Here is a 27221-nt window from a genome sequence, read left to right as displayed (position 1 = left end):
ACACCAGGAACATGGGCCACTATTCCCAAAGCTGACACCAAGTTTTACAATCCTTCTTTCCATGTCCAGAAAGTCTTCTGAAATTATCAGAAGAGAGGACACAATGGTATTTTTTTCCCATTACAAATACATACACACACACACGCACACACACGTGAGACTGAAGTAAGTAGTAAAAACTGAAAAGGAGGGACTTCCCTGGTGGCGTGGTGGTTAAGAATCCACCTGCCAATGCAGGGGACATGGGTTCGAGCCCTGTCCCACATGCCAGATCCCACATGCCAGAGCAACTAAGCCCGTGCACCACAACTACTGAGCCTGTTCTCTAGAGCCCGCGAGCCACACCTACTGAGCCCGTGTGCCACAACTACTGAAGCCCACGCGCCTAGAGCCCGTGCTCCGCAACAAGAGAAGCCACTGTGATGAGAAGCCCGCGCACAGCAACAAAGACCCAACACAGCCAAAAATAATTTATTTAAAAAAAAAAGTGAAAAGGAATAAAAAGTAAACTGAGAAAATCAACTCTGTCTCCCACTCCTATCCTTAGTTCTGTTTCCCAGAGGCAACCACAATTATCAGTTTCTTGTGTATCCTTTCAAATATGATTTATGCATAAAAAGGTATATGTTTGTGTAACCAAAAGTGGGGTCTGGCTGCTCATCGCTCAAAAGCCAATAAAGAGGCAAGGTTGGTGGAAAGGAAAGTTTGCTTTATTGTGGGTGGGGGGGTGGGGTGGGGGTGGGGGAGGGCGGACTCCTGTCCAAAGGCCAACTCCCCCCCAACAACTGAATGATCAGTGGGCAAGAGCTTTTATAGACAGAGTGAGGGGGCTACATGCAGAAACAGCAGTCAGCTCTGACAGTCATCTTAAAATTGGTCATGCGGTACTCTGATCAACGTCATCTTGATTGTTTTAGGTACAGTTAGTCTTCAGTTCCAGGGTCAGTTTGTTCCCATTTCCTTGAGGCCAATCCTTGGAATTGTGGCAGCTTATGTCATGGCCACAGTCTGGTCATCATGTAGTTAACTTCTTCCACCTGGTGGGGGTTTCTGTATCTACAAGACAGCTCACAGTATATGGCTCAGAATATTATCTATAGCCATTGAGAAGGAAGTAAGAGTCCTTAATTATGCTTAATGACTAAACTATTATTTAGGTTTTTTTTAACAAATTTTGTTTATTTATTTAGGCTGTGTTGGGTCTTCATTGCTGCACGCGGGCTTTCTCTAGTTGCGGTGAGCGGGGGCTACTCTTCGTTGCAGTGCACGGGCTTCTCATCACGGTCGCTTCTCTTGTTGTGGAGCACGGGCTCTAGGCACGCGGGCTTCAGTAGTTGCGGCATGCAGGCTCAGTAGTTGTGGCTCATGGGCTCAGTTGCTCCACGGCATGTGGGATCTTCCTGGCCCAGGGATTGAACCTGTGTCCCCTGAATTGGCAGATGGATTCTCAACCACTGCGCCACCAGGGAAGCCCTATTATTTAGCCTTGTTGGACTGTTTTCCTTTGTGTCTGTATTTTCTCACTTCTCTGATTAAACTTATTCTTTGGCTAAAGGTTTTTTTTTTGTTTTCACAGACAAAAGGCAGGCAGAAGACATGAGGGGGAAGGACCATAGGGTCCTGCTCCATTTCATTTGTATATATCTTCTTAAAGGATAGCACTTTTTCATATTATTTTTTTACTTTAAATTTATTATTTATTTATTTACTTACTTATTTATTTGGCTGTGCCATGCAGTTTGTAGGATCTTAATTCCCCAACCAGAGATTGAACCTGGGCCCTCAGCAGTGAGAGTGTGGAGTTCTAACCACTGGACTGCCAGGGAATTCCCTTCATATTATATGTTGCCTTTTAAATATGTCTTGGGGAGTGTCCCATATTGGTACATCTAGAGCTTCTTCATCTTTTTGAATAGCTGTATACTATTTCATTATCTTAGTTGCAGCATGCAGGATCTCTGTTGCAGAATGTTTAGTTGCAGCAATGTGGGATCTTTAGTTGTGGCATGCAGACTCTTAGCTGCAGCATGTGAACTCTTAGTTCCATCATGCATGTGGGATCTAGTTCCCTGTCCAGGGATCAAACCTGGGCCCCCTGCAATGGGAGCACAGAGACTTAACCACTGAACCGCTAGGGAAGTCCCAATTTTCCAATATTAATGACAGAACCAAACTACAGATCCAGGAAGCTCAGAAAACACCACATAGGATAAATACCCAAAATCCTGTACCTGGGCATATCATATTCAAACCACAGAAAACCAAAGTCTTGAAAGAAGCCACAGTGGGGTGCAGGGAGACCTTACACATACAGGAAAAAGATAAGAAATATGTCGAACTCTTCAGAAACCACGCAAGCAAGAGGTGCGTAGAGTGAACTATTTTAAGTGCTAAAAGAAAAAAACCATCAGGAATTCCCTGGCGGTTCAGTGGTTAGGACTCAGCGCTTTCACTGCTGGGCCCAGGTTAGACCCCTTGTCGGGGAACTAAGATCCCACAAGCCACACAGCACTTCCAAAAAACAAAAAACTATCAATCTAGAATTCTGTATCCAGCAAAATTATCTTTAGAAGTGAAGGAGAAATAAAGACTTTCCCAGACAAAAACTGAGGGAATGTGTTGCCAGTAGACCTGTCTTACAAGAAACATTATAAAATGTTCTTCAGAGAGAAGAAAAATGATATAGGTCAGAAACTTGCACCTATGTAACAAAAAAGAAGAGCATTAGAGAAGGTATAAATGAAGATAAAATCTTTCATTTTATTGATCTATTAATTGTTCAAATAATAGCACAATGTATTGGGAGATTATAGCTTATAGATAAGTAAAATGAATGACAACAATGTTATAAGGGACAGGAAGGAGGGATTTATAATACTTTTATAAGATACCTGCACTATTCATGAAGTGGTATAGTGTATTTGAAAATGAACTTAGATTTGTTGTAAATATATATTTAAAACTCTAGGGAAACCACTAAATATTTTTTAAGTATAATTAATATGCTAAGAGAGGAGAGAAAATGGAATTATATAAAATGCTTGTTTAAAACTAGAGAAGAGGGCTTCCCTGGTGGCGCAGTGGTTGAGAGTCCGCCTGCCAATGCAGGGGACACGGGTTCGTGCCCTGGTCCGGGAAGAGCCCACATGCTGCGGAGCGGCTAGGCCCGTGAGCCATGGCCACTGAGCCTGTGCATCCAGAGCCTGTGCGCCACAACGGGAGAGGCCACAACAGTGAGAGGCCCGTGTACCGCAAAAAAAACACAAAACGAAACAAAAAACACTGCATATTGTACAATGCCATAAAAATGAAATTCTAGAGAAAGCAAAACTAGAGTAGCGAAAAGCACGTCAGTGGTTTCACAGAGCTAGATTTTAGGTGAGGAGATTGATTACAATGGAGAAAGAGGGGACTTTTTAGGGTGATGGAAACATTTTATATCTTAATTGTGGTGATGGTTACATGACTATATACAATTGCCAAACTTATTAAACTGTACAGTTAAAATGGATGAATCTTATTTTATGAAAATTATACCAAATTTCTAAATTGGGGGGAAACTAATCCCCAGAATTCCCCCCAATCTAAAAATAGGAGGGAAATCTTTTTTAAAAAAAAAAAAAAAAGGAAGAATTAGGCAACTCAGTAAGAACTGATTTGAAAAGCTCTCCAAAATACATTGTTATGGCTAGTATTTGTACAAGGAAAAAATGGCCGAGTCTGTGACTGTAATTGCATAGAATATCCTTGAAGTTTAACGAAAGAATTGGTATAAGGGCTGTCTGTGGGGAGGGGAACTGGGTGGTTGGGATAAGTGGTGGGCCTTTTTACTTTTTTGGAATTTTTTCTGGGTGCACATAATATCTAGGTAAGAAATAAACAACTAAAGTAAAATAAAACAGTTATAAAAATAAACTGAATTCAGACTCAGAATTTTAAAAAGAGAGAAATGTGACCATTTTTAGCAGTCAAATTTGGTAAAGTGGGTTGTACCAGTTATATGAACATACTGCTATGTTAATAATAATATAATAATAACAACAAAAACAACAACAACACTTACTGAGTTGTGTCATGTGCCAGGAATTGTTAAGAACTTAATAACAACTTGAGACATACAGAAGTTAAGTAATGTCTCTAAGTTCATACAGCTAGCTGGAAGACGTATTGATAAATGTCTAAAGGATGCCTGGATCCTTACAGCATAGAAGAGAGTAAGATGAAGCACAGTGCTTCTCGTGGGAGTAAAGTAAGTGTGACAAAAAAAGAAAGTTTACAGTACTGGCCACTCAAGAGGCCCTGGTCTGAGAGGCTGGGCTGATACATCTAGCAGGCCCCAGAGGACACGTCCAGGGGCCGAAGACCTAAGGATCATGTCGTGGAAGTTACGCCCCAATCAGAGTTCTCTATGTTGAGTCAAAGGGAACTACTCCAGGCAGGAGTGTCCAGTCTGACTCAGGAAAACCTGAAGTATGTAAATAACACCTTCATCTCAGATGCTCTGCAATCTAGCAGGGATGTAAGTTTGATGTGTACCTTTCAGCATTTGGAAGAGCCAGGGTAGCAGAGCAGCAGTCAGGGAAAAGAGAGAAAGTGGGGGGAAAACTGGGGGGTATAAGTGAGGTAGGGTCTGTGATGGAGTAATCGCCCCCATTTTATCCTGTATATGGCTTCAGGATGGAATAGGCACAGGACAGCTACTGGGTATAACAGGGTTTTTCTTCATGAACCCTGAGAATATCTCCCTGAATATCTCCACAATCTGTTGTCCTCCTTTATCTCCAGACCATCTGGTTGGGAAGCTGAGCTATTTCAAGCCAGTGTCTGGTTTTTGACACTTCACCCAATTGACTAGACCTTTTCCTGGAATCGTTTCCAGGAATCTCTATTTCCACTGCTTCCTTGGGAGACCCCCACTTTACTGATTCCTCTGTGGAAACCAACCAATTCCCTCTAATTTCTCTCCTGCATATCTGAGGACTTGGAGAAGAGTCAATTCTGTCCCCAAGGCAAGGAGATAAGGGGATAGATGGATTAGTGCATTGAGTAGCTGGCTCCAACCATTTTGCAACTTGAGGCTATAGCTGGACTACAGTTAGTTAGTATGCACCTGTGTTTTTTTCTAGACTGTATGTCCTTTCTCCTCCAATTTATGAGAACTTTTCTAAGAGCCAGGATCCATGTCTGTCACACCATCCAATCCATCAAAACCGCAAGGCTCTACCTCCAAATATATCCATTGCTCTCTCTACTACACCCACCCTGATCAGGAAGGCAGGAAACTGATAGCAACTCAAATTGCTAAAATTAACCTTTTTTTTTTTAAAGGTTAAGCTGCTCAAATTTCCATGAGCTCTTTACAGTAACCCCATTTCTTTTTCTTTCTTATTTTTTTTTTTTGGCTATGCCGTGCAGCTTGTGGGATCTTAGTTCCCCGGCCAGGGATCAAACCCATGACCCCTGCAGTGGAAGTGCGGATTCCTAACCACTGGACTGCCAGGGAATTCTAGGAAAGTTTAATAAAGGAACTATTAAACTAATAAACTGGTATAGGGAAATACAAGTGCACTAGTGGTGGCCACTATAGGCCTAGAAGGAATGAGGGAGGGGGGCCATTACTAGAATACAGAGAGAGAGAGAGCTTTGTGGAGAGGGCTGCCTGGCAGGAACTGTGGCCTTTCATCAAGGGATATAGGTGCCCACAGCAACCCTGCAGATGGGGAACCAGGAGAGTACCCTGATCTCATTCTCCCCTCACCCTCTGATCTCTTACCAGTCCTCCACGTTGGCAGTGCTCCACACTGGCCAAGTTTAATCAGAAATCAGAGGGTCTAGCAGCTGGTTAAACGGTCAACACAGGTCGGCTTCCTGGAGCACAGAGCAGGGTAGAGAATGATAGAGTGGACCTGGAAAGGTAAACAGAACATCATCTTTAACCTGGATTCTTGCAGTAATCTTAACCTATAGTCTGATTTCTTCACAGCTGCCAAAGCAGTCTTTTTTTAAAAAATTGTGGTGAAATATATATACATCACAAAATTTGCCATTTTAACCGTTTTTAAGTGTACAATTTAGTGGCATTAGTTATATTTACAATGTTCTGCAACCATCACCACTATTTCCAAAACTTTTTCATAACCCCAAACAGAAACTCTATCCATTAAGCAATGATTTTTCTATTACTTGCACTTCATGCTCCTGATAACCTGCAATCTACTTTCCAACTCTGTGAACTGGCCTATCCTAGATATTTAATATAAATGGAATCATACAATATTTATCTATTTATATCTGGCTCCTTTCACATAGCATAATCTTCACAAGGTTCATCCATGTGGTAGTGTGTATCGGAACTTCATTCCTTTGTATGGCTGATTAATATTTCATTGTATGCATATACCACATTTTGTTTGTCCATTCATCATTGATGCACACTTTGGTTGTTTCTACCTTTTGGCTATTGCGAATAATGCCACAATGAACATTATCATACAAGTATTTGTTTGAGTTCCTATTTTCAATTATTTGGGGTTTTATACATAAGAGTGAATTTTCTGGGTCATATGGTAAGTCTATGTTTAATTTTTTGAAGAACCCCACAACACAGTCTCTTAAAAATATAAACTGATGTTGTTAGTCCCCTCCCTAAAATGCTATATTGCTTTCCAATTTCAAAACTTATTGTAAAGTTACAGTAATCAAGACAGTGTAGTACTGGCATAAGGGTAGACATAGATTAATGAAGTAGAACTGATAGCCAGACATAAACCCATATATTTATGGGCAACTGATTTCAGACAAGAGCCCAAAGACAATTTAATGGGAAAAGAATAGTCTTTTCAACAAATAGTGCTCGGACATCTGGACATCGACATGCAAAGAATGAAATTGGACCCCTTACTTACATACACACAGAAAATTAACTCAAAATGGATCATAGGCCTAAATGGAAAAGCTAAAAGCATAAAACTCTTAAAAAAAAAAAAAGGAGTAAATCTTTGAGACCAAGGGTTAGGTAAAAGCTTCTTAGATATGACACCAAAAGCATAAGCAACCAAACTAAAAATAGATTAAACTTCATCAAACTAAAAGCTTCTGGACTTCCCTGGTGGTGCAGGGAAGAATCCACCTGCCAATGTAGGGGACACGGGTTCGAACCCTGGTCCAGGAAGATCCCACGTGTCGTGGAACAACAAAGCGCATGCGCCACAACTACTGAGCCTGCGCTCTAGAGCCCATGTGCCACAACTACTGAATCCCGTGGGCCTAGAGCCCGTGCTCTGCAACAAGAGAAGCCACCACAATGAGAAGCCCACACATCACAACCAAGAGTAGCCCCCGCTCGCCGCAACTAGAGAAAGCCTGTGCGCAGCAACGAAGACCCAACGCAGCCAAAAGTACATAAATAAATAAATTTATTAAAAAAAAAAAAAGACTCAGGATGTTCCTTGACACTACAGATCCCCCCTTCACCAGAACACACAGGCTCTCTGAGAGGCTGTCAGAAAGTGGTCAGGTTTCCTGACCACCACAAGTCCATGAAGTCTAGAAACACCAGCAAAGAGACATTATACCATCAGGAATTCTTCCACTGGAAAATAATAAATACTATCATCTATGTTTCCAGACTTTGTGGACATCCTGTATACAGACTAGGACCACTGTCCTGAACAAAATCCAGTTCTGCTCTACTGTCCAGCCCACTCCAGCAGATTCCAGCAATTTATCTTTCAAGGTTTCCAGTGATTCTGACTTTTTCAGAAACCCTCAGGCTATCTGGCAGCTCACATTTGAATTCTAAATATGGGCCAGGTTCCAGTTCTCGCCTTACATGACTCCTAGGCCTCTGCATACCTCATGTTTCAGTGCCTACCAACATCACAGGACCCTTTAAAAAGCTCTATAGTACACTGAGTTATTTGTAGTGAGGTGGATGGACCTAGAGTCTATCATACAGAGTGAAGTAAGTCAGAAAGAGAAAAACAAATACCGTATGCTAACACATATATATGGAATCTAATTTAAAAAATGGTTCTGATGAACCTAGGGACAGGACAGGAATAAAGACACAGACTTAGAGAACTGATTTGAGGACATGGGGAGGGGGAAGGGTAAAGTGGGACGAAGTGAGAGAGTAACATTGACATATATACACTACCAAATGTAAAATAGCTAGCTAGTGGGAAGCAGCTGCATAGCACGGGGAGATCTGCTCGGTGCTTTGCAACCACCTAGAGGGGTGGGATAGGGAGGGTGGGAGGGAGACACAAGAGGGAGGGGATATGGGGATATGCGTATGCATATAGCTGATTCACTTTGTTATACATTAGAAACTAACACAACATTGTAAAGCAATTATACTCCAATAAAGATGTTAAAAAAAATAACCATCTTATGAATGGATAAAGAAGATGTGGCACATATATAAAATGGCATATTACTCAGCCATAAAAAGGAATGAAATCAAGTTATTTGTAGTGAGGTGGATGGACCCAGAGTCTGTTATACAGAGTGAGATCAACTCGATGCTTTGTTATGACCTAGAGGGGTGGGATAGGAAGGGTGGGAGGGAGACGTAAGAGGGAGGGAACATGGAGATATATGTATACATATAGCTGATTCACTTTGTTGTACAGCAGAAACTAACATAACATTGTAAAGCAATTACACTCCAATAAAGATGTGAAAGAAAAACAAAGAAATAACCATCTTAAATGTGTAGGCACCCAATAACATAGCTTCAAAATACATGAAGAAAAAGCTAACAGAACATAAAGGAAAAATAGACAAGTCCACCATCATAGTTGTTTCAATTTTCCTCTCTCAGTAATTGAACAAATAGAAAAATCAACAAAGATGTAGAAGATTTGAGCAACACTATCAATCAATTTGCCCTAGCTGACATTTATAGAACATTCCACCAGCAACAGCAAAATACATATTCTTTTCAAAAGCATGTGGAAGAGTCACCAAGAGAGACCATTTGCTGGGCCATGAAACAATCTCTATAAATAAAGAAGGATTGAAAAATCAATATCAGGTCAACTATAGACCTAAACAAGGAAAATAAATAATAAAGCCTTTAGAATATAATATAGAATATCTTCATTATCTCAGGATAAGGAAAATTTTCTTAACACACGAAAGTACTGATTTTGAAAGGAAATATTAATAAATATGTTATATGAGTCAGAAATCCAATAGGAAACAGATGACACACTCAAATTAAAATGGTCTGAGAGGGACTTCCCTGGTGGCACAGTGGTTGGAGAGTCTGCCTGCCAGTGCAGGGGACACGGGTTCGATCCCTGGTCCAGGAGGATCCCACATGCCGTGGAGCAACTAAACCGGTGCACCACAGCTGCTGAGGCCCGTGCGCCTGGAGCCGGTGCTCCGCAACGGGAGAAGCCACCGCAATGAGAGGCCCGCGCACCACAACGCATAGTGGCCCCCGCTCGCCGCAACTTGAGGGGGCCCGCGCACTGCAACAAAGACCCAACACAGCCAAAAATAAATAAATAGATTTATTAAAAAATAAAATTAAAAATAAAATAAAATAAAGTGGTCTGAAACAATCTATAAGGATGTTACCATCACTTGGGCAAAAGCAATGAGAGTAAGGAGCAGGTTCAGAATCCCCAAGGGAAAGTTTATATAGGAGACTGTGTTTGTTTTTTTTTTTTTTGGCCGTGCTGCATGGCATGTGGGAACTTACCCCAACCAGGGATTGAACCTGTGCTCCCTGCAGTGGGAGCACAGAGTCTTGCCACTAACCACTGGACTGCCAGGGAAGTCCCGAGGAGACTGTCTTGAGGGGAGCAGTGACTTTTGATTTGAGAACACAGCAGTTTGGGGCTAGGAAAAATAAATACCTACTCTAGTTCTCCACCTTCTTCTGATTTCCTGCAGGGGCACCCCATTGGCCAAAACCCAATCAGGAGCCAAAAAGCAGAGAGCCCAATGATGCAATTCCTAGAGGTCAACCTCCCTAGGCAAAGAGCCAGTGGAGAAAGGTGGATAGTGTATATGGAGAGACAAATGCAAGATATCTGGCATATCTGACTAAATAAAAAGTAAGCTCTCTTTCATCAAAAAAAAAAAAAGATACAATAAAGAAAGGTAAGACAGAACTGAAGAAAATATCTATACAGCATAAAACCAACAAAGGAACTGTATCCAAAATATATAAAAAACTCCCACAAATCAATAAGAGAAAAACAGAAAACCCAACAGAAAAATGGATGAAAGACTTAAGTAGACACCTTCAGAAAAGGAACTCCAAACAGTCACTAAATATATGAAAAGGTGTTCAACCTCATTAGTAGTCAGGGAAATTCAAATTAAAACCACAATAAGATATCATCCCACACCCAGAAGACTGGAGAAAATTTTGATTTGACGTGACTTACCTAGTGCTGGAGAGAATATGGAACAAAAGGAACTCTCTTGAGCTGCTGATGGGAATGTAAATTAGTAAATACCTTTGGAAAATTGGCATTACATGGAAGATTGAAGATGCACTTACCCTATGGCCAGCAATTTCCCTTCTAGGTTTAAATTCAGGGAACTCTGGCACATGTACACCAATAGATACAAGAGTGTTCACAGCAGCATCACAACTTGAATGCCTGTTAATAAGTGAATTAGTAAAGAAATGGAAGTATACAGTGAACTACAACACATCAGAGAAATAAGCAAGTCATAGGAGAATAGATACAGTGTGGTACAATTTATATAAAGTTTAAAAACAAGACTATATATTCCTTAGGGATATATATATATATATATATATATATATATATATACACACACATATAAAAGGCCCCTCTGTGCCAGGCATTAACCCTTTATTTGTTGGATTATGGAACAGTTCAAGGGAGGTGGTGTGTGTGTCTTAGAAAGAGGTCAAGGATTTGGAAATGAGAGGAGATATTCAGAGGGTACAGGCCAGCAACTATTTCCCAACCAGTATTAATATATTTCAATATTTTAACAATTGGTACTTATTAATGTTAATGCTGGCTTAACATTCAGCCTTATACATACACAGAGGGAATTTAACTGTGCTGGCAACATTCTGCTTATTAGGCTGAGAGACGGGTATGCAATTTTTCAATAAATTATTCTTTATACCTTTTCACATCTCTTAAATATTAACGAATACATTTTAATTTCACTTAAAATATATGTCACAGTTTACAGTAGTAAAAATAAGACGCTTTGCACAGCTTGCGGGATCTCATTTCCCCGACCAGGGACTGAACCTGGGCCATGGCAGTGAAAACCCAGAATTCTAACCACTAGGCAACTAGGGAACTCCCAAGACACAGTTTAAAATTTAAGAATGTTATTAATTGCATCATGTTAGTGAGGAGTTATGTGCTTTGTACTTGTTCATCAAGTTGATATCTAGCTTGAAAACAGAATTTGAGCTCCAGTTTAAGTTAGGTTTTTTTTTAAGCACTTTATTTCTTCCTAATCACAAAAATTCTAACTCACAAGAATAAGGCATCTGGAAAGACAGCAAGTGTTGAGTGGCTGTCAGATGATTCTCTCTGGTTAAATTAGACTCAGAAATTATAGACTAATTTATCAACGATGAAAGACTACTTTGGGACTTCCCTGGTGGCGCAGTGGTTAAGAATCCTCCTGCCAATGAAGGAGACACGGGTTCGAGCCCTGGTCTGGGAAGATCCCACATGCTGTGGAGCAACTAAGCCCATGCGCCATAACTACTGAGCCTATGTTCCAGAGTCTGCGAGCCACAACTACTGAGCCCGTGTGCCACAACTACGGAAACCGGCACACCTAGAGCCCATGCTCCACAACAAGAGAAGCCACTGCAATGAGAAGTCTGCACACTGCAATGAAGAGTAGCCTTCGCTTGCCGCAACTAGAGAAAGCCAGTGCACAGCAACGAAGACCCAACACAGCCAAAGATAAATATTTTTTTTTAAAAAAGGAAAGACTACTTTGAGTTCCTTAGTATGTTGATGAGCATATCCTAAATTCTAAGGTTGAATATTTCAGTTTGGGAGATGAAAAACGAATAATTGGAAGAGTGTTTTTTTATGTTCTGGTACAGCATTTGACTATAGTTTTTAAATCCCCAAAAAAGAAAAGGTCATCAATTTCTTATCCTTGAGTGAAGCAAATCATCAAGTGCTAGGAAAGTGTCAATCTCGTGGCAATAGAGACCTAATCACCAATTTGATCTTCTTAAGCATCTTGACATATTAGCCAGTACTTTTATAGTTCCAATATTTATTTATTTATTTTTTTTTTTGCGATACGCAGGTCTCTCACCGTTGTGGCCTCTCCCGTTGCGGAGCACAGGCTCCAGGCGTGCAGGCTCAGCGGCCATGGCTCACGGGTCCAGCCGCTCTGTGGCATGTGGGATCCTCCCAGACCGGGGCACGAACCCGTGTCCCCTACATTGGCAGGCGGACTCTCAACCACTGTGCCACGAGGGAAGCCCCCAACATTTTTAAAAATTGAAGAATAGTTGATTTACAATGCTGGGTTTAATTTATGCTGTACAGCAAGCTGACTCAGTTATATGTATTCTTTTTCATTCTGGTTTATCACAGGCTATTGAATATAGTTCCCTGTGCTATACAGTACAAAGTTGTTGTTTATCCATCCTGTATATACTAGTTTGCATCTGCTAATCCCAAGCTCCCAATCCTTCCCTCCCCTACCCGCTCTCCCCCTTGGCAACAAGTCTGTTCTCTATGTCTGTGAGTCTGTTTCTGTTTCATAGATATGTTCATGTTGTGTTTTAGATTCCACATATAAGTGATATCATATGGTATTTTTCTTTCTGACTTACTTCGCTTAGTATGATCATCTCTAGGTCCACCCATGTTGCTGAAAATAGCATTGTTTCATCCTTTTATATGGCTGAGTAGTATTCCACTGTATATATACACCACATCTTTATCCATTCATCTACTGATGGACACTTAGGTTGCTTCCATGTCTTGGCTATTGTAAATAGTGCTATGAACATTGGGGTACATTGTTATCTTTTTTTTTTTTTTTTTTTGCCACATGCACACAGCATGTGGGATCTTAGTTCCCTGACCAGGGATTGAACCTGCGTCCCCTGCAACGGAAGCATGGAGTCTTAACCACTGCACCCCCAGGGAAGTCCTGTTTTTGAATTAGAATTTTCTCTGCATATATGCCCAGAAATGGGATTGCTGGATCACATGGTAACTGTTTTTAGTTTTTTAAGGAACCTCCCTACCGTTTTCCATAGTGGCTGTACCAATTTACATTCCCACCAATAGTGTATGAGGGTTCCATTTTCTCCATACCCTCTACAGCATTTATTATTTGTATGAGAGTCACTTAATGCCTTACTCTTCCTCACTGCTCCCCTACCTCCACCCCACCAACCAAGTTCTAGTTTTTTTCCTAAATATTTCTCAAATCTATCCAACTCTCTCCATCTTCTCTATCTTGGCACCACTTTAATTCAGGTCACCAAAATGATCTCTCTCCTGGCCTACTGTAGTAGCCTAACTGGTCTCAAAATATCCGCTCCAAATCCCTTCAGTCTATTCTCATGCTAACCACATTTGGCTTTTCAGCATGCAAATCTGTCACCAGCCTTTAACACATTCGGTGATACTGATGGAATATTTAATGTTAGTTGATTACTGTCTGTATTGGTAATTCTTTTATATATTTGAAATTTTCCCTAATAAAAAAAATGATACCCACACATACACTCAGTGTTATGGACTGAATGTTTGTGTTCCTCTGCCCCCTAGAATTTATATGTTGAAGCCCTAACTCCCAACATGATGGTAACAGTAAACAGGGCCTTTGGGAGGTAATTAGGTTTAGATGAGGTAATGAGGGTACAGCCCCAAGATAGGATTAGTGTCCTTGTAAAAAAGAGACCAGAGGGGGGCTTCCCTGGTGGCGCAGTGGTTGAGAGTCCGCCTGCCAATGCAGGGGACACGGGTTCGTGCCCTGGTCTGGGAAGATCCCACATGCCGCAGAGCGGCTGGGCCCATGAGCCGTGGCCGCTGAGCCTGCACGTCCGGAGCCTGTGCTCCGCAACGGGAGAAGCCACAACAGTAAGAGGCCCGTGTACCGCAAAAAAAAAAAAAAAAAAAAAGAGACCAGAGAGCTTACTCTGTCTCTCCCTACCATGTGAGGACATAGCAAGAAGCCTTCTGAAAGCCAAGAAGAGAGTTCTCACCAGGAACCAAACAGGCCTGCATCTTGATCTTGGGCTTCCCAGTCTCAAGAACTATGAGAAACACATTTCTGTTGTTTAAGGCACCCAGGCTATGGTAGCCCCAGATGACTAAGACACGCACACACTCTTCAACAGCTTCCCATTGCCTTCAGAATAAAACACGCCTTACAAGGCTCTATATGCCCCGGTCCCTGCCTCCCTCTCAAGCCTCATCTTATACTGCTTTCCTCCTTCCTCTGCCTTTCAGCTGCACAGACCCCTTCTGGGGTCTCCATCATGTTCCCTCTCACCAAAAGGCCTTTGCACATGCTGTGTCTTCTCACTGAAAAAAACACACAGCCCTGTTCACCTTGCACCACTGAGACAGGCTGGGACCTGGGACCCTTTACTGGAGTGCTTGCACCTAGACAAGCAACAGAATACCAAGAAACTATAAGGGACTATGAACAATAAGATACTAAAAGACGACAAACCAACTGCCACTTCTGAGGAGCCAGGAGCAAAAGCAGGGTACTCTGCATGATCCCAGCACCGCCAAGCGGGTGGGCAGACCACCTAAGCCACTCCTTCAGCCTAACCCACCCATCCGCCCCCACCCTCACACCGCTTAAGGAACAAGCCCACCCTCCTCGGAGAGCGAGCAAGGGAACCTGTTACTTGTTTTCCCTCCTTTGTGCTACAGCGTGAGTCCCAATAAAGCCTTGCCTGAATACCTCGTATGGTCTCTTATCAACTTCTATTGATTAAAGAGTCCAAGGACCCAAGTCAGTAACATCAACACCTTCACCTAATTAACTCTCACCTTCAAGTCTGGGCTGAAACATCACTTCCTCAGTGAAGACATCTATTACCACAGTGACCCTATGTCCTGACTTGCCTGGGAAAGTCTCAATCCACACCTATTCCTCTCAGCCTAATTATCAATCTCTCTCCCTTCATTCTCAAAAACATCCCAGTTTAGGGACTTCCCTGGCTGTCCAGTGGTTAAGACTTCGCCTTCCAATGCAGGGGGTGCAGGTTCGATCCCTGATCAGGGAGCTAAGATCCCACATGCCTCGAGGCCATAAAACCAAAACATAAAACAGAAGCAATATTGTAACAAACTCAGTAAAGACTTTAAAAATGGTCCACATCAAAAAAAAAAAAAAAATCTTAAAAAAAAAAAAAGCATCCCAGTTTACATGATAAATTACATGGCTACCCAGTCCGTGAGGAAGTCTCACCACTATGTGGGCTACTTTCCCGTCACATGTGCTCACAGCTCTTTGTACCTTGCCCTCATTGTACTGAAGTTTATATTTATACATTTATTTGTGTGGATTAATATCTTTGCCCCTCATTAGACTGGGTAAACTTTGGTTGCTGGGACTGTGTCTGGTTTTTTGTTCATTCATGATTTTGTTAACATCTCTCACAAATTATGTGCCTGGTATATAGTAAGCACTCATATTTACTGAATGGATGAATTTCTGTGTCTGATAGGCTAATTTATTGAAATACTCTGTACCCTACCTACCCTCCAATACACTTAGAAGATGGAACCCTGGCATATGTTCTCCTCAATCCTGCTGGGAGAGGAGGGGAGACAGAGGAGAGAGCACCAGGGCCTCTGAGCTCCCAGGCATAGGAAGGACACAGGTCTGCAGTTTCCATAAGCAGTGGGACCTGTGACTGGTCCCCCTTATGGGAGCTCCAGTGCCCTGTTGGACCTGAGGGGAAAGTTGGGAGTTCCACATGAACATCAGGGTTCCTCTATGAACCATGTTGCCTGTTGCTGGTTTTCAGGTAACAGATGACCTCTCATAGATGACAGACTCTCCTCTCCACTCTCCAGAACCAAGGGTCCTCAAACGAGGACCTATGTCTTATTCATCTCTGTAGCCAAAGGCTCATAGCAGGTGCTCCGAATTTGTTGAATGTTAAGTGGGGTAACACAATGCCAAGCTTCAACTAGAGTCCAGCTCCCTGCAGTGTGCAAGGGCCCCACCTACTGGCCTCTTCAGTAATTGCAGACAGCTTAAGCCAGCTTTGCATGAGGCAGGGGATGAGAACTCAGTTGTCAGTAGGGGCTTTGCTTTCCCTGCAGCTGTATTTAGTGCCAGGAGCACTGCATTGGACTAGCAATCCCCTAACACACTCAGGAGAACAAAATAAAGTATTAACTCCTCACTTGGGTACAAAAGGCCATTGCTACTGAATCCTCAGACAGTATTATCCTGCCCCTGCTTACCACACATCCTCCACCTGATCCATCCTAAAGGCTCTCTTCTCCCACTGGGAACATTTCCTCTTCCTTTCATGGTATGTGCCTTCTTCCCCCCTGGCAGCTGCTACTCTCCTCAGAATCCTGGGCCAAGGTCAGTCTTTTGTTGCTGTCCCCTTGGGGGTGCTACTCTGGCCCTTGGTGACAGGACTCAGCATGGTGTACAGAACTGTTCCCATCTCTGACTTCCCCTATTAGACACTGAGCTCTCAGGGAGTTCTACGGCTGGTACATAGTAGGCATTCTAACACTCTTAGTATTTCAGAGCCCCCAAATACTAAGGTTGAGACACCATGATCTAGTTAATATCCACCTAACAGGGTTGGGTGGTAGTGAGGATATAACCTGTGAAACATAAAGCCACAAAAGGATATTGGAAAGTCTCCTGCTTTGTGTCCATATGAGGTACACTGCAGATGGGCATAAGCCATCATGTGTGTGATTCACTTAACGTGTGGATTTCAGCAACAATGCCAGAACCCATCAGCATAGGTAGGAATTCAGGTCCCTGAAACTAAACAATGAAATGAATAAATTAAATGTGGTATATACATACAATGGAATATCACACAGCCTTGAAAAAGGAGATCCTGCCACATGTTACAACATGAGTAAACCTTGAGGGCATTACGCTAAGTGAAATAAGCCAGTCACAGAAGGACAAATGCAGTCTGATTCCACTCATATGAAATATCTAAAGTAGTCAAAATCATAGCAATCTGTTGCACAACGTCAGTACTAACACTAATGAACTATACACTTAAAAGTGGTTAAGATGGCAACTTTAATGTTGTGTTTTTTACCACAATTTTAAAAAACTGAGCATTTTCATTTACCCAAGTGGCAAAGATAAACTTGTTTAAGTGTTGGCAAGAGGGCAAGCAAAGAGGTACTTTCATAAAGTGTTGGAACTACAAGTTGGTACAATGGTTTTGGAGAGCAGTGATGAACAAACGTTAAATGTACACATCCTCTGACCCAACAATCACTCTTAGACTATTTCCTATAGAAATACCCACACAAATACTCAGTCTCACATATAAAATATCCACTATGGCACTATTTATAATAACAAAACACTTAAACAACCTGAACAGCTACCAATAAGGTACTACTTAAAATAATTTATGCTACTTCCATACAATGGGGTCATTAAAAATGAGCTCCAAAGTTATGAAACCCTGCATATAGCAAGCTACTCCATATGTGTGAGGAGAAAGGGGAGAGGATGCATGTAGTAGTACACACAGTGAAACTCTCTGGAAAGAGACAAAAGAATCAAGTCCCAGAAAACGGGGATAAAACGGAAATTTAATTTTTACTTTATACTATTAGATTTAACAAGTACATTTGAAAATGAAAGCATAAGGGGAGGAAAGAAAAATTACCAACTCATTTCTTTTCAAATGCTCTTAGATTAGTGGTTTTCAGCTCTGGTTGCTCTTTAGAATCACCTAGGAGCTTTAAAAAATCTTAACTCCCAGAATCCACCAGAGAGCACCAGGATCTGACTCAACCGATCAGCAGATGGGTCCCTGGGTATCAGTGTTTTTAAAAGATCCCCAGATAATTCTAATTTTCAGCCAGTGTTGTGAAATCACTGATTTAGGCCAGGGTTTTGCAAACTGTAAAACGCCAGATAGTAAACATTATATCCTTTGTGGTCAAATAAAGTCTGTCACTTTTTTTTTAAAAACCCTATAAAAAATGTAAAAGCATTCTTAGCTCCTGAGCAACACAAAAACAAGCCATGGACTGGATCTGGCCCATGGGCCATTTTGCCAATCCCCAAGTTAGACTACGCACAGGCTGGTCTATTGCCTGGACAAGACACCATGAGACAAGGTATCATGAGATAAGGAATAGTCAAGAAGGCTCCACACTGAACCCACAAGTCTGGGCCCCAGCCCTCCAACTAGCAACCAAGTTGTTCTGTTTTGAGTGGAGGTGGGAGAACTTTGAACTCACATTAATAAAACTCCCAAGATACATTATAAACCAGCCAGCTTATTACTTTTTAGTAAGATGTAGAACTTTTACCATGCAGACTGAATACGTATGTCAGTGTGAAGAGCACATTTTCTTCCTAGAGGCAGTGACACAGAAAACCAGGCTATCTGTGGAACCCAAACAAGGGGAAGCTAACCTTAAGTTATAACTCATCCATAAAGCTAGGGCATACTTTCCCAACACAGGGACCAGCCCCAGAGAACTTGGAGAACTCGTCGACTTTCCTCCCTATCTTACTCTGGCTGAGCACTGCCAACAGTCATCTCCTACAGCTTTATGATCAGCCTGCTTGGCCTAAGAGTCATATCTCTGCTCACTGTTTTTTACTGTTACCTCCACTGTTACTGAGAGTCAAGGTTCTGAAGGGGGCACATCAGTTGCTCCCATGCACCAACTACAAGACACAATAATCCTGTTAGGATGCTCTCTCAACACCAGTCTAACTCAAGTATTACCAGATAAAATGCTTTGTAATGATTCTTCTCATCCTCCATTTACAGGTTACCTATAAATTCACTTGAATAATGTAACCTAATTCCTACTGAGGATTAACGTTTTTAATTATAGGTTTTCTTCTTTCACTTTCTTGATCAGTGATTCCCAACCATGTAGGAGTTAATGAAACCAAGAAACTAATTTTGTGTCACCACTGCTACCAAGACAGAAATACCAAGTGATATGTGCTTTTCAGATTAAATTAACGCTATTTTGTTCTCTAAAATGTAAAAAAATAAGATGTAGCCCTCAATTTAGTATTCGACACTCTTAAAGGTCAAGCCAATCAAAAATTGTCTTTGAACAATAAAAAAGTTTATGCTTTCAAATTAAAAAACACATATCGCAAACATTATGTAATAATAAAATTATAGCAAACGAAATATTCAGACTGACCCCACGGCATTCACACCACACCAGAATTTTGCCTGAAACAAAACAGTAAATTTTATCCACCGAAGTAGGTTAAGTCCATGCTGGCTGAAAACTTCAGTCCTAGACCCCACGAATGAGGTACATAGTTCATGCTTCACAGATACATACATTAACCAGTCTTAGCCACCCCTCACCAGGGCCCTGAGGGGTAGGAAGGATGAAATGTGGACACAAGCACTCCCATAGACAGAATTCTCCAATTATAAAAATTCATAATGTGACCTTTACCACATCTTGGAAGATAACTGAGATTTTAATCTGTGAACCCACCTCTGAAAACCACAACAAAAATCAGTAAGAAATGATCTAATGTAAAATATACAAATTTCTCAGTATGAGAACTTCCACAAAACAGGGAGAATGACAACTAAAACAATTTTTCTTAAAAAAGAACACTCCCCTTACCTTGTCCTTGCTACCCAACACTCAAAAACAAATCTGTACAAAACCACAAACACAGAAAAGGACCTTAGAGGATGTTACGACGCAAAGCCTTCAGACCTAATCTAAACTGCTCTCCTCACTGAGACCCTCCCCCGATAGAGCTGAGGGTTCCCAGGTCCACTGGGGAAAGTGAGTGGTCTCAGATCATCACCCCTGCTGTGCTACAGATGGTCCACGGTCACTCGCTGTCAAACTTAACAGAATTGACTTGGACAGAGATGGAGCCTCCCCGGTAACTGCCCCGCTTCTTCTTGGTTTTCTCATGCCGGAAGGATTTGCCTTTGGTGAACTTCAGAACTTGATTGGCTCGCTCCCCCCAGTCTCCGGTTGCACCCCGCTGGTAAGTAGAGACAGGTGGTTAGCACACAGAAGGACAACGCCAGGGTCCTGTCAGTTTCTTCTCCCTGCTCCAGGCAACCCGAACCCAGAGAACCTCCTACCAACCAGAACCAAAAGCTACCCTCTCTCACCCCACCCCCTCAAGAATGGTGAAGACCCTCTCTCTCCTCACCTTGGCGTCAAAGGAATTGTCTGCCACTCGAGCATCCACCTCAATCTCCTCCTCCCTGATCCTTCGGAATGGGGAGGATCCCCTTCGTTCTCCCTGAAGAAGAATGAAGCAGGAAATTCAGGATGGAGTGGCCTAGTGGTCAGGAAGGCCCTCCTGAGCTACACCCACAGCACGTATGCCAGGCCAGGCAAAGGGCTGTCAAGGTGCTTTGCAATTTTTCTTTCTACTCTAAACGCTGGCTCCTGAGAGGAAAATAAGGCAACTTACTTTCTTCCTTTTAGGAAACGTGTTGGGGGTCTGGGGCTTTATCTTCTTGGCTAGAGGAGTCTCTGCCTCCTTAGCAGCCTCATTCTGCTTCCGCTTCTTTCCTGAACCTACAAAACAAAAGGCCAGACTCAGGAGACCAGTTTCCTGTCCCTCCTCCCAGGGTCCCACACTGAGGGCCTCCAACTAACTGGAAGCCAGTCATGGGCCTCGGCTCCCTATCCCACCCCCAAGAGTAGAGCCCATCCTGATCTGGGGGACAAACCCAGGAGGCAGGTTCTTTGGATACAGACCTGGCTTAGCAACTGCCACTGCTGCCTTTTTCTTGCCCCGCTCCTCCTCATTGCTGTCCTTGTCTGCTTTTCCATTCTGGGCAGTCAGTGCAGAGGTGCCATTGGCCTTGGCGGTTTGTGGTCTTGGAGTGCCCTTGGCCTTGGGCTTCTCCTCTTCCTCCTGCTCACTGGAGTCCTCAGAGGAAGAAGTGCTGCTGCTCTCGGCCTTTGCTTTCTTCACAGAGGCTGGTTTGGAAGGGGCTACAGTTCCCCCTGCCTTCTGTGGCTTCTTTTTGGCTGGGGGTTTAGGCGTCTTCTGGTCCTCGTCTTCCTCGCTGCTGGAGCTGTCTGAATCAGAGCTGCTGTCCCCACCACCCTGAGAGGCCTGCCTGGCAGGCAAAGACGGAGCTGCTTTGGTCATCACCTTGGACTTAGGGGTGGCTACAGTCTTCTTCGTCTTCTCCTCCTCACTAGCACTGCTCTCCTCCTCGCTGGAGGAGCTATCAGCCTTTCTGGTCAGAGGCTTCTGGCCAGTGGCTGCAGGCTGCTTGGGAGTTGTAGCTGGTTTAACCACAGACTGCTTGGGAGTGGCAGCTGGCTTACCTGAGGAATTCTTGGTGGTACTGGCTGGCTTAGCAGGAGCTTCATCAGAACTGTCGGAGTCTAGACAGAGAGAATGGAGTGAATGTCTCCCCAAATCAGACTGAGGGGAGCCCTTGGAAATCCCACTGCCCTGAGGGCCTCCTATGCCTTACCTGAGCTGTCTGAAGAGCTCTCTCCTGCCTTCTTTGCTGGAGCTGGTTTAGTAGTTGCTTTGGAGATGACTGCCTTAGCTGGGGGTCTCTTTTCTTCCTCAGAACTTGAATCTGGAGAGAACCTATGGCATTAGGCTGGGTCCAGAGTCCCAATCCAACCAGGGGCAACGAAAAGAAGGACGCAGGGAGTTCCCTGGTGGCCTAGTGGTCAGGATTCCAGGCTTTCAGCGCTGTGGCCCGGGTTCAATCCCTGGTGAGGGAACTGAGATCCCAAAAGCCGCGCGGCACAGCCAAAAAAAAAAAAAAAGCAGAAGGGACAGAACCATTTCCCTCCCTACTCCTCATACACTCCCCAGACCCACTCACCACAGGTGATGACTCACCAGACTCGTCGCTGCTGTCCTCACTGCTCTCCACAGGCTGCTGCTTCTCTGCAGCTTTCTTGGGAGCCTGAATTCCCAGGGACTTCTTGGGTGGGGGAACAGAAGGCGGGGGAACTGAACTATAGGGACCTGTTTAAAAGGGACAGTGTGGTGGTTTTAAAATACATACACAAATTCTTTGATACTGCTTCCTTCTAGAAATGGAGCTTAATTCCCTATCCCTTGAGGGTGGGCTAGGATTAGTGACTCATTTCTAACAAATAGACTACGGCAGAGATGATGGCATGCCATTTCTGAGTCTAGGTTATAAAAGGCAACGTGGCTTTCTCCTTTCTCTGGGAGAAGCTGGCTGACACATGCCAAGGTCCACGTGGTGACTGCAGAGGTCCTCCTGCCATTGGGCCCTGGTCAGACGTCCAGCTTGACTCCCCGTGTCCAGTCACCTGGTTTTTTCTTCATGGGTGTTTTCCTCTGCTCCTCCTCCTCCTCCTCCTCACTGGAGGAGTCCTCACTGCTGGAACTCTTCCGGGCAGGAGTGGCAGCTGCTTTCACTGGGGCCTTGGCCACAGCTTGCTTTTTAGGTACAGTCTGCATCACACAGAGAAAATCAATTACCACAGGAAAATACTGATCCAACCAATCCTGCCATGCAATGGAGACCCCCCAATTACCAACGTCCCCAGTCCCTTCTTTCCTGCTAGAAATTAAGGCCCATACCTTCTTAGATACGGCTGCTGCCTTCCCCTCCTCTGAGTCATCATCACTGCTGCTACTGCTACTGCTGCTGCTGCTGTTACTACCAGCTGCTTTGCCATTGACTACTTTAGGTGCTGGACGAGCTGGTATACCTAAGAAAAAAGAAATAATGTAAGCGAGTACAAAGACAGCTTTCGGATCCACCATGGGCAGTGGTGCCGCCGCCACGATGCAGATTTTCAGGAAGACCCTGACAGGGAAGACCATCACTCTCAAGGTTGAACCTTCAGATACAATAAAAAATGTAAAGGCCAAGATCCAAGATAAAGAAGGAATCCCTCCTGACCAGCAAAGACTGATCTTTGCTGGCAAGCAACTGGAGGATGGCCATACTTTGTCTGACTACAACATTCAAAAGGAGTCCACAGGCTTCCCTGGTGGCACATTGATTAAGAATCCGCCTGCCAATGCAGGGGACACGGGTTCGAGCTCTGGTCCGGGAAGATCCCACATGCTGCAGAGCAACTAAGCCCGTGTGCCACAACTATGTGCCCGCTCACCTAGAGCCCATGCTCTGCAACAAGAGAAGCCACTGCAATGAGAAGCCCGCACACCACAACGAAGAGTAGCCCCCGCTCGCTGCAACTAGAGAAAGCCCGTACGCAGCAACGGAGACCCAACTCGACGAAAAATAAACTAAATAAATTAAAAAAAAAAAAAAAAGAGTCCATTCTTCATCTGTGTGGAGACTTCGTGGTGGTGCTAAGAAAAGGAAGAAGTCTTACACCGCTCCCAAGAAGAACAAGCATAAGAGAAAGAAGGCTAAGCTGGCTGTCCTGAAATACTGTAAGGTGGATGAAAATGGCAAAATCAGTCGCCTGCGTCAGGAGCGCCCTTCAGATGAATGCGGTGCTGGAGTTTCCAAGGCCAGCCACTTTGACAGACACTATTGTGGCAAATGTTGTCTGATCTACTGTTTCAAGAAACCAAAAGATAAATAATCGTATACTGGTTAATGAAAGACAAAAACTAATGAACAACAATAAAAAAGGAGTATCAAGACATTAAAAAGCCATAAAAACCTCCTTCCTATTAGCACGGAACTTAGGAGTCTGTCAATTCTCTTGCCTCTGGAGGAAGCATGAAGGAGAATGCTGTGGTTTACTACATCAAAGGATGAATTTCTTGCCCAATTTCAGGAATAAACCTGTCTTCCAAAAAATGATATGATGCAAATTATTTGAATATGCCCTCTGAAGTCTTTAAAACATGTTTTCCCTCACTGCAGACTATTTCTGTAGTTACTAGTCCCTAACAATAAAACTTTTTACTTACTAGGAAAATGTTTCTTTTTTAAAGAAAAACGACACCAGTCAATACCTCTAGTTCAACAACCAGTACCATTTCACTCCTGTGCTGAATTAAGGAATTTTCACATCAGTCCCCAGGGCAACCTGGTCCCCAGTCCAGCCTCCTAGGAACATAAACAATACCTGGTTTGGCTAGGGCTTTAGCCTGAGCTTTAGCTGCCACGGGTGTTGTCTTTGGTTTCTGGTTCTTTGGCACCTCATCTTCTGAGCTTGAGTCAGAATCAGAATCAGAGCTCTTGGCCTTCTTAGGAGGAGCTTTGACTGTCTTGGCTTGGGGCTTAACTCCCTTCTGTGAGAAAACACACAACCAGGAGAATCAGCAAGAGCTTCAGGGCACCCAAAGGACATCCTAAGGTAGAAAAGCTTCCTAGGTGCCCCCTTTTTTAGGCCTTGTCGCTGCCATTCCCTGTCTAGAGTTCCCTGTACCTGTCCATAAAACATATTCTCTTACTCTTGGAGTCCCTGACAGTATCCCAGAGAAACCCAATACTGCCAGGGAAGCAGAACGGGTTGAATTTCCTCTAGATTCAGGGCTCAACTTCAACCTCACATAATCCTTCCCAAACCTCATACTTCTACAACCTCCCTGAAAAACCATGTAATCACCTGTTGTATACCTAACACCATCAAGCTAAAAACCAAGATTTTAGTTTCTTCTTTCCAATCCCTTAGCAATCCCTTTCCTTCTCAAAGTTGCAAACCTGGACAGGCTTTTTCTTTTTGTCCTCCTCCTCATCATCACTGGATTCTTCACTGCTGCTGCTGCTCTCTGATGCCTTGACTGCAGCCTTTCCAGGATGCTGAAGCAGACTGGCCCGCTTGGCAGGTACAGCTGAACAAAAGTACAGGTCCCAGTAAGAACCAGAAATTTAGCACAGACAGGCTCCAAATCCTTTTCCTGGAACCACAACTCCCTGCTGGGTCTTACCAGCTTTCTTAGCGGGAGGCCCTTGGGCTTTTTCCTCCTCACTGCTGTCCTCACTGCTGTCACTGGATGAAGTCTTCTTCTTAGCCTTCTTAGTCACTGGTCCATTTGCCTGTAACTTCCGCTTTGGGGCCTTGGTGGACCTGTTGGGGTAGATTAGGCTAACTCCTGGGGAATCAGGACCTTCCCAAACCAAAGAACACAGTCCAGCCTACTTGGGGGGAGAAAACAGCCACACTAGCGCAGAGGAGACTTACTTGAGCCAGAAACTATAGATGTCCAAGAGGGAAGAGGCGTTGGCATCCTGCTGGGTCTGTAATAGAAAAAGCAGAGTAAGAAAGTTTTAATTTGATATAAATGTTACATCTCTGTAAGACTTCTACTTGCATAAATTAGGAGAAAAATATTCTATTTACGTATTTCCCAGTTTTTGGCATCAAAAACTTGGGCTATCCCTGTAGTCTCTGGCACCATCTATCTATTCCCCCACCTGTCAATCCTATTTATCAAAGCCTTTAAAAACATACATTCCCTTTACTCTAACAGTGTACTATCTAAGAATTTATCCTTACCCATGAAACAAACATCTACACAGGAGGATGATTGCGGCAACGTGGTTTATAATTCCAAATCACTGGAAACCATCCTCCAAGAGAAGACTAGTAAAAATCTACGTTACATATTCAGTACATAATTGCATTCAGCTATTACACTGATATAGATTATAAGTTGGTATCCAAAAAAATGGCAAGGCGTTACAGTATATACAAAAATACTGGCTCAAAGTTAGATGAGTAGATGTGAAACTCACCTCTGCCAATTATTAATGTGTGACCCCGAGCAAATCACTTAATCTGGGACTTCCCTGGTGGCGCAGTGGTTAAGAATCCACCTGCCAATGCATGGGACATGGGTTCCAGCCCTGGTCCAGGAAGATCCCACATGCCGCGGAGCAACTAAACCCATGTGCCACAACTACTGAACCTGTGCTCTAGAGCCCTCAAGCCACAACTACTGAGCCTGCATGCTACCACAACTACTGAAGCCTGTGCACCTAGAGCCCGTGCTCCACAAGAGAAGCCACCACAATGAGAAGCACCAGGCATCGGTACTGCCACTTTGTATATGTACATATCATGTTACTCACAAAAATCCTATAAAGTGGATGATGACATCTCCATAGAAGTACAAACAGATTCAGGGACGTTAAGCAAGCTGCCTGGATTATACATTTCAAAAATGGCAGAGGCTGTTCCCAAACCTAGACTTGTCTGATGCCATACGTCAAAGATTCAAGACAACAGCTATGCCTGCTTTGTAGAGAGAACTATGATGCTCAATCCTGCTTCAGTAAAACGAAAAGCAGAACCCTGCCTCTACTCGTTCATTTTCTTCTTTAGTAACAAAAATCCCAACCTTCATTATTTCTAAAGCAATTTTACTTATCTTTTGAGTCCCGGGTAAATTCGATTGAGAGTTAAGGTCAAGTCACGCTCGGCATCAGCCAACATAAAGCCCAAAGAAAGAACCAGGAGCCTCCAATGCCTCCGGTGGGGCACGACGCTGCCGCCTCGCCGCACTCCGCCAGCCACGTGACCCAGGCCACGAGGTTCCCACGCGGCCACCGCCGCCCCACTCACCAGAAAAAAAGCAACAAAGCTCAGCGCCATATAGTCAGACATCGTGGAAGAGACGCCGAGACTCCAGGCTTTCCGGCCACCGCCGAGTGCTCGGCACAAAGGCCTGGCAGACACTGGGCTGGCGAACCCCACAGACCTCCCTACCTGCAAACCTAAGCATGTCAGGGCCCGGAGCCCTGTGGTCATCCCACCCCAGCCCATGAATCATGCCCGGGACTCACAGCGCCTGTTGCCTTGGCGAACTTGTTGGCCACGTCCGAGAGCTGGTTATCGCGCAGAAAGCCGAGCACGAGGGGATACAGGTCGCTGGGAACCACGCGACGTAAGCCGGCGTCCGCCATCCTCTCGGCAATACGCGTCACTACCGTTGCCGACGCACGCGACTCAGGAACCCGGAAAAGGAGGGGTAGGGGCGGACCCGCGTGACGCCATCGCGCCGCGCAGGGCGCGGCGGAAGGGGCGGGCGCACTCCGTAGAGCAGCCCCGGCCACACCTCGGAGACAGGGTAAAGGCGAAATCTACTAACGCTTTCCGGTCCCG

At 43.9% G+C, this 27221-nt stretch overlaps 2 protein-coding genes across 4 annotated transcripts; one reads left to right on the top strand and one right to left on the bottom strand.

The window, feature by feature from the left end:
- Positions 1-747: 747 nt before the first annotated feature.
- On the bottom strand, positions 748-27076 carry NOLC1 (nucleolar and coiled-body phosphoprotein 1). Of its 3 annotated transcripts, none has more exons than XR_003797063.1 (15): positions 26903-27044; positions 25299-25354; positions 25045-25184; positions 24818-24948; positions 24240-24405; positions 22768-22898; positions 22494-22638; positions 22051-22179; positions 21668-21778; positions 20934-21575; positions 20644-20750; positions 20377-20469; positions 20017-20202; positions 5774-5906; positions 748-1056 (listed from the first exon to the last, which is right to left on the bottom strand). XR_003797063.1 is itself a non-coding variant. In XM_029245627.1 (14 exons), exons 1-13 carry the CDS (start codon positions 27020-27022, stop codon positions 20044-20046), a joined length of 2130 nt encoding a protein of 709 aa, XP_029101460.1. In that variant the 5' UTR covers positions 27023-27044; the 3' UTR covers positions 3251-5906; positions 20017-20043. The 3 variants fall into 3 exon arrangements, 1 of the variants encoding a protein (XP_029101460.1); XR_003797062.1 differs by lacking the exon at positions 748-1056 and adding an exon at positions 1495-2701 and having other exon boundaries at positions 15735-20202; positions 26903-27076; XM_029245627.1 differs by lacking the exon at positions 748-1056 and having other exon boundaries at positions 3251-5906.
- On the top strand, positions 22905-24223 carry LOC114908894 (ubiquitin-40S ribosomal protein S27a-like). The gene is made up of 2 exons (XM_029245628.1): positions 22905-23174; positions 23473-24223. The coding sequence occupies exons 1-2, from the start codon at positions 22952-22954 to the stop codon at positions 23745-23747; spliced, it is 498 nt and encodes a 165-aa protein (XP_029101461.1). The 5' UTR covers positions 22905-22951; the 3' UTR covers positions 23748-24223.
- Positions 27077-27221: the final 145 nt, after the last annotated feature.

Source organism: Monodon monoceros, unplaced genomic scaffold, assembly GCF_005190385.1.
Source record: "Monodon monoceros isolate NGI ecotype Baffin Bay Population unplaced genomic scaffold, NGI_Narwhal_1 Super_Scaffold_4, whole genome shotgun sequence".
Classification (NCBI taxonomy): Eukaryota; Metazoa; Chordata; class Mammalia; order Artiodactyla; family Monodontidae; genus Monodon; species Monodon monoceros.
This window is presented reverse-complemented; position numbering and strand designations above follow the sequence as displayed.

Bases quoted from the DNA above. Each gene is read 5' to 3' on its own strand.
- LOC114908894 (XM_029245628.1), top strand. From the start codon at position 22,952: ATGGGCAGTGGTGCCGCCGCCACGATGCAGATTTTCAGGAAGACCCTG. The intron at 23,175-23,472 runs GCTTCCCTGGTG...AAAAAAAAAGAG, and splicing joins CATTCAAAAGGAGTCCACAG to TCCATTCTTCATCTGTGTGG.
- NOLC1 (XM_029245627.1), bottom strand. From the start codon at position 27,022: ATGGCGGACGCCGGCTTACGTCGCGTGGTTCCCAGCGACCTGTATCCC. The intron at 22,899-24,239 runs GTATTGTTTATG...CTTTTTTCTTAG, and splicing joins TAAAGCCCTAGCCAAACCAG to GTATACCAGCTCGTCCAGCA. The intron at 21,779-22,050 runs GTGAGTCATCAC...GGTTCTCTCCAG, and splicing joins GGACAGCAGCGACGAGTCTG to ATTCAAGTTCTGAGGAAGAA.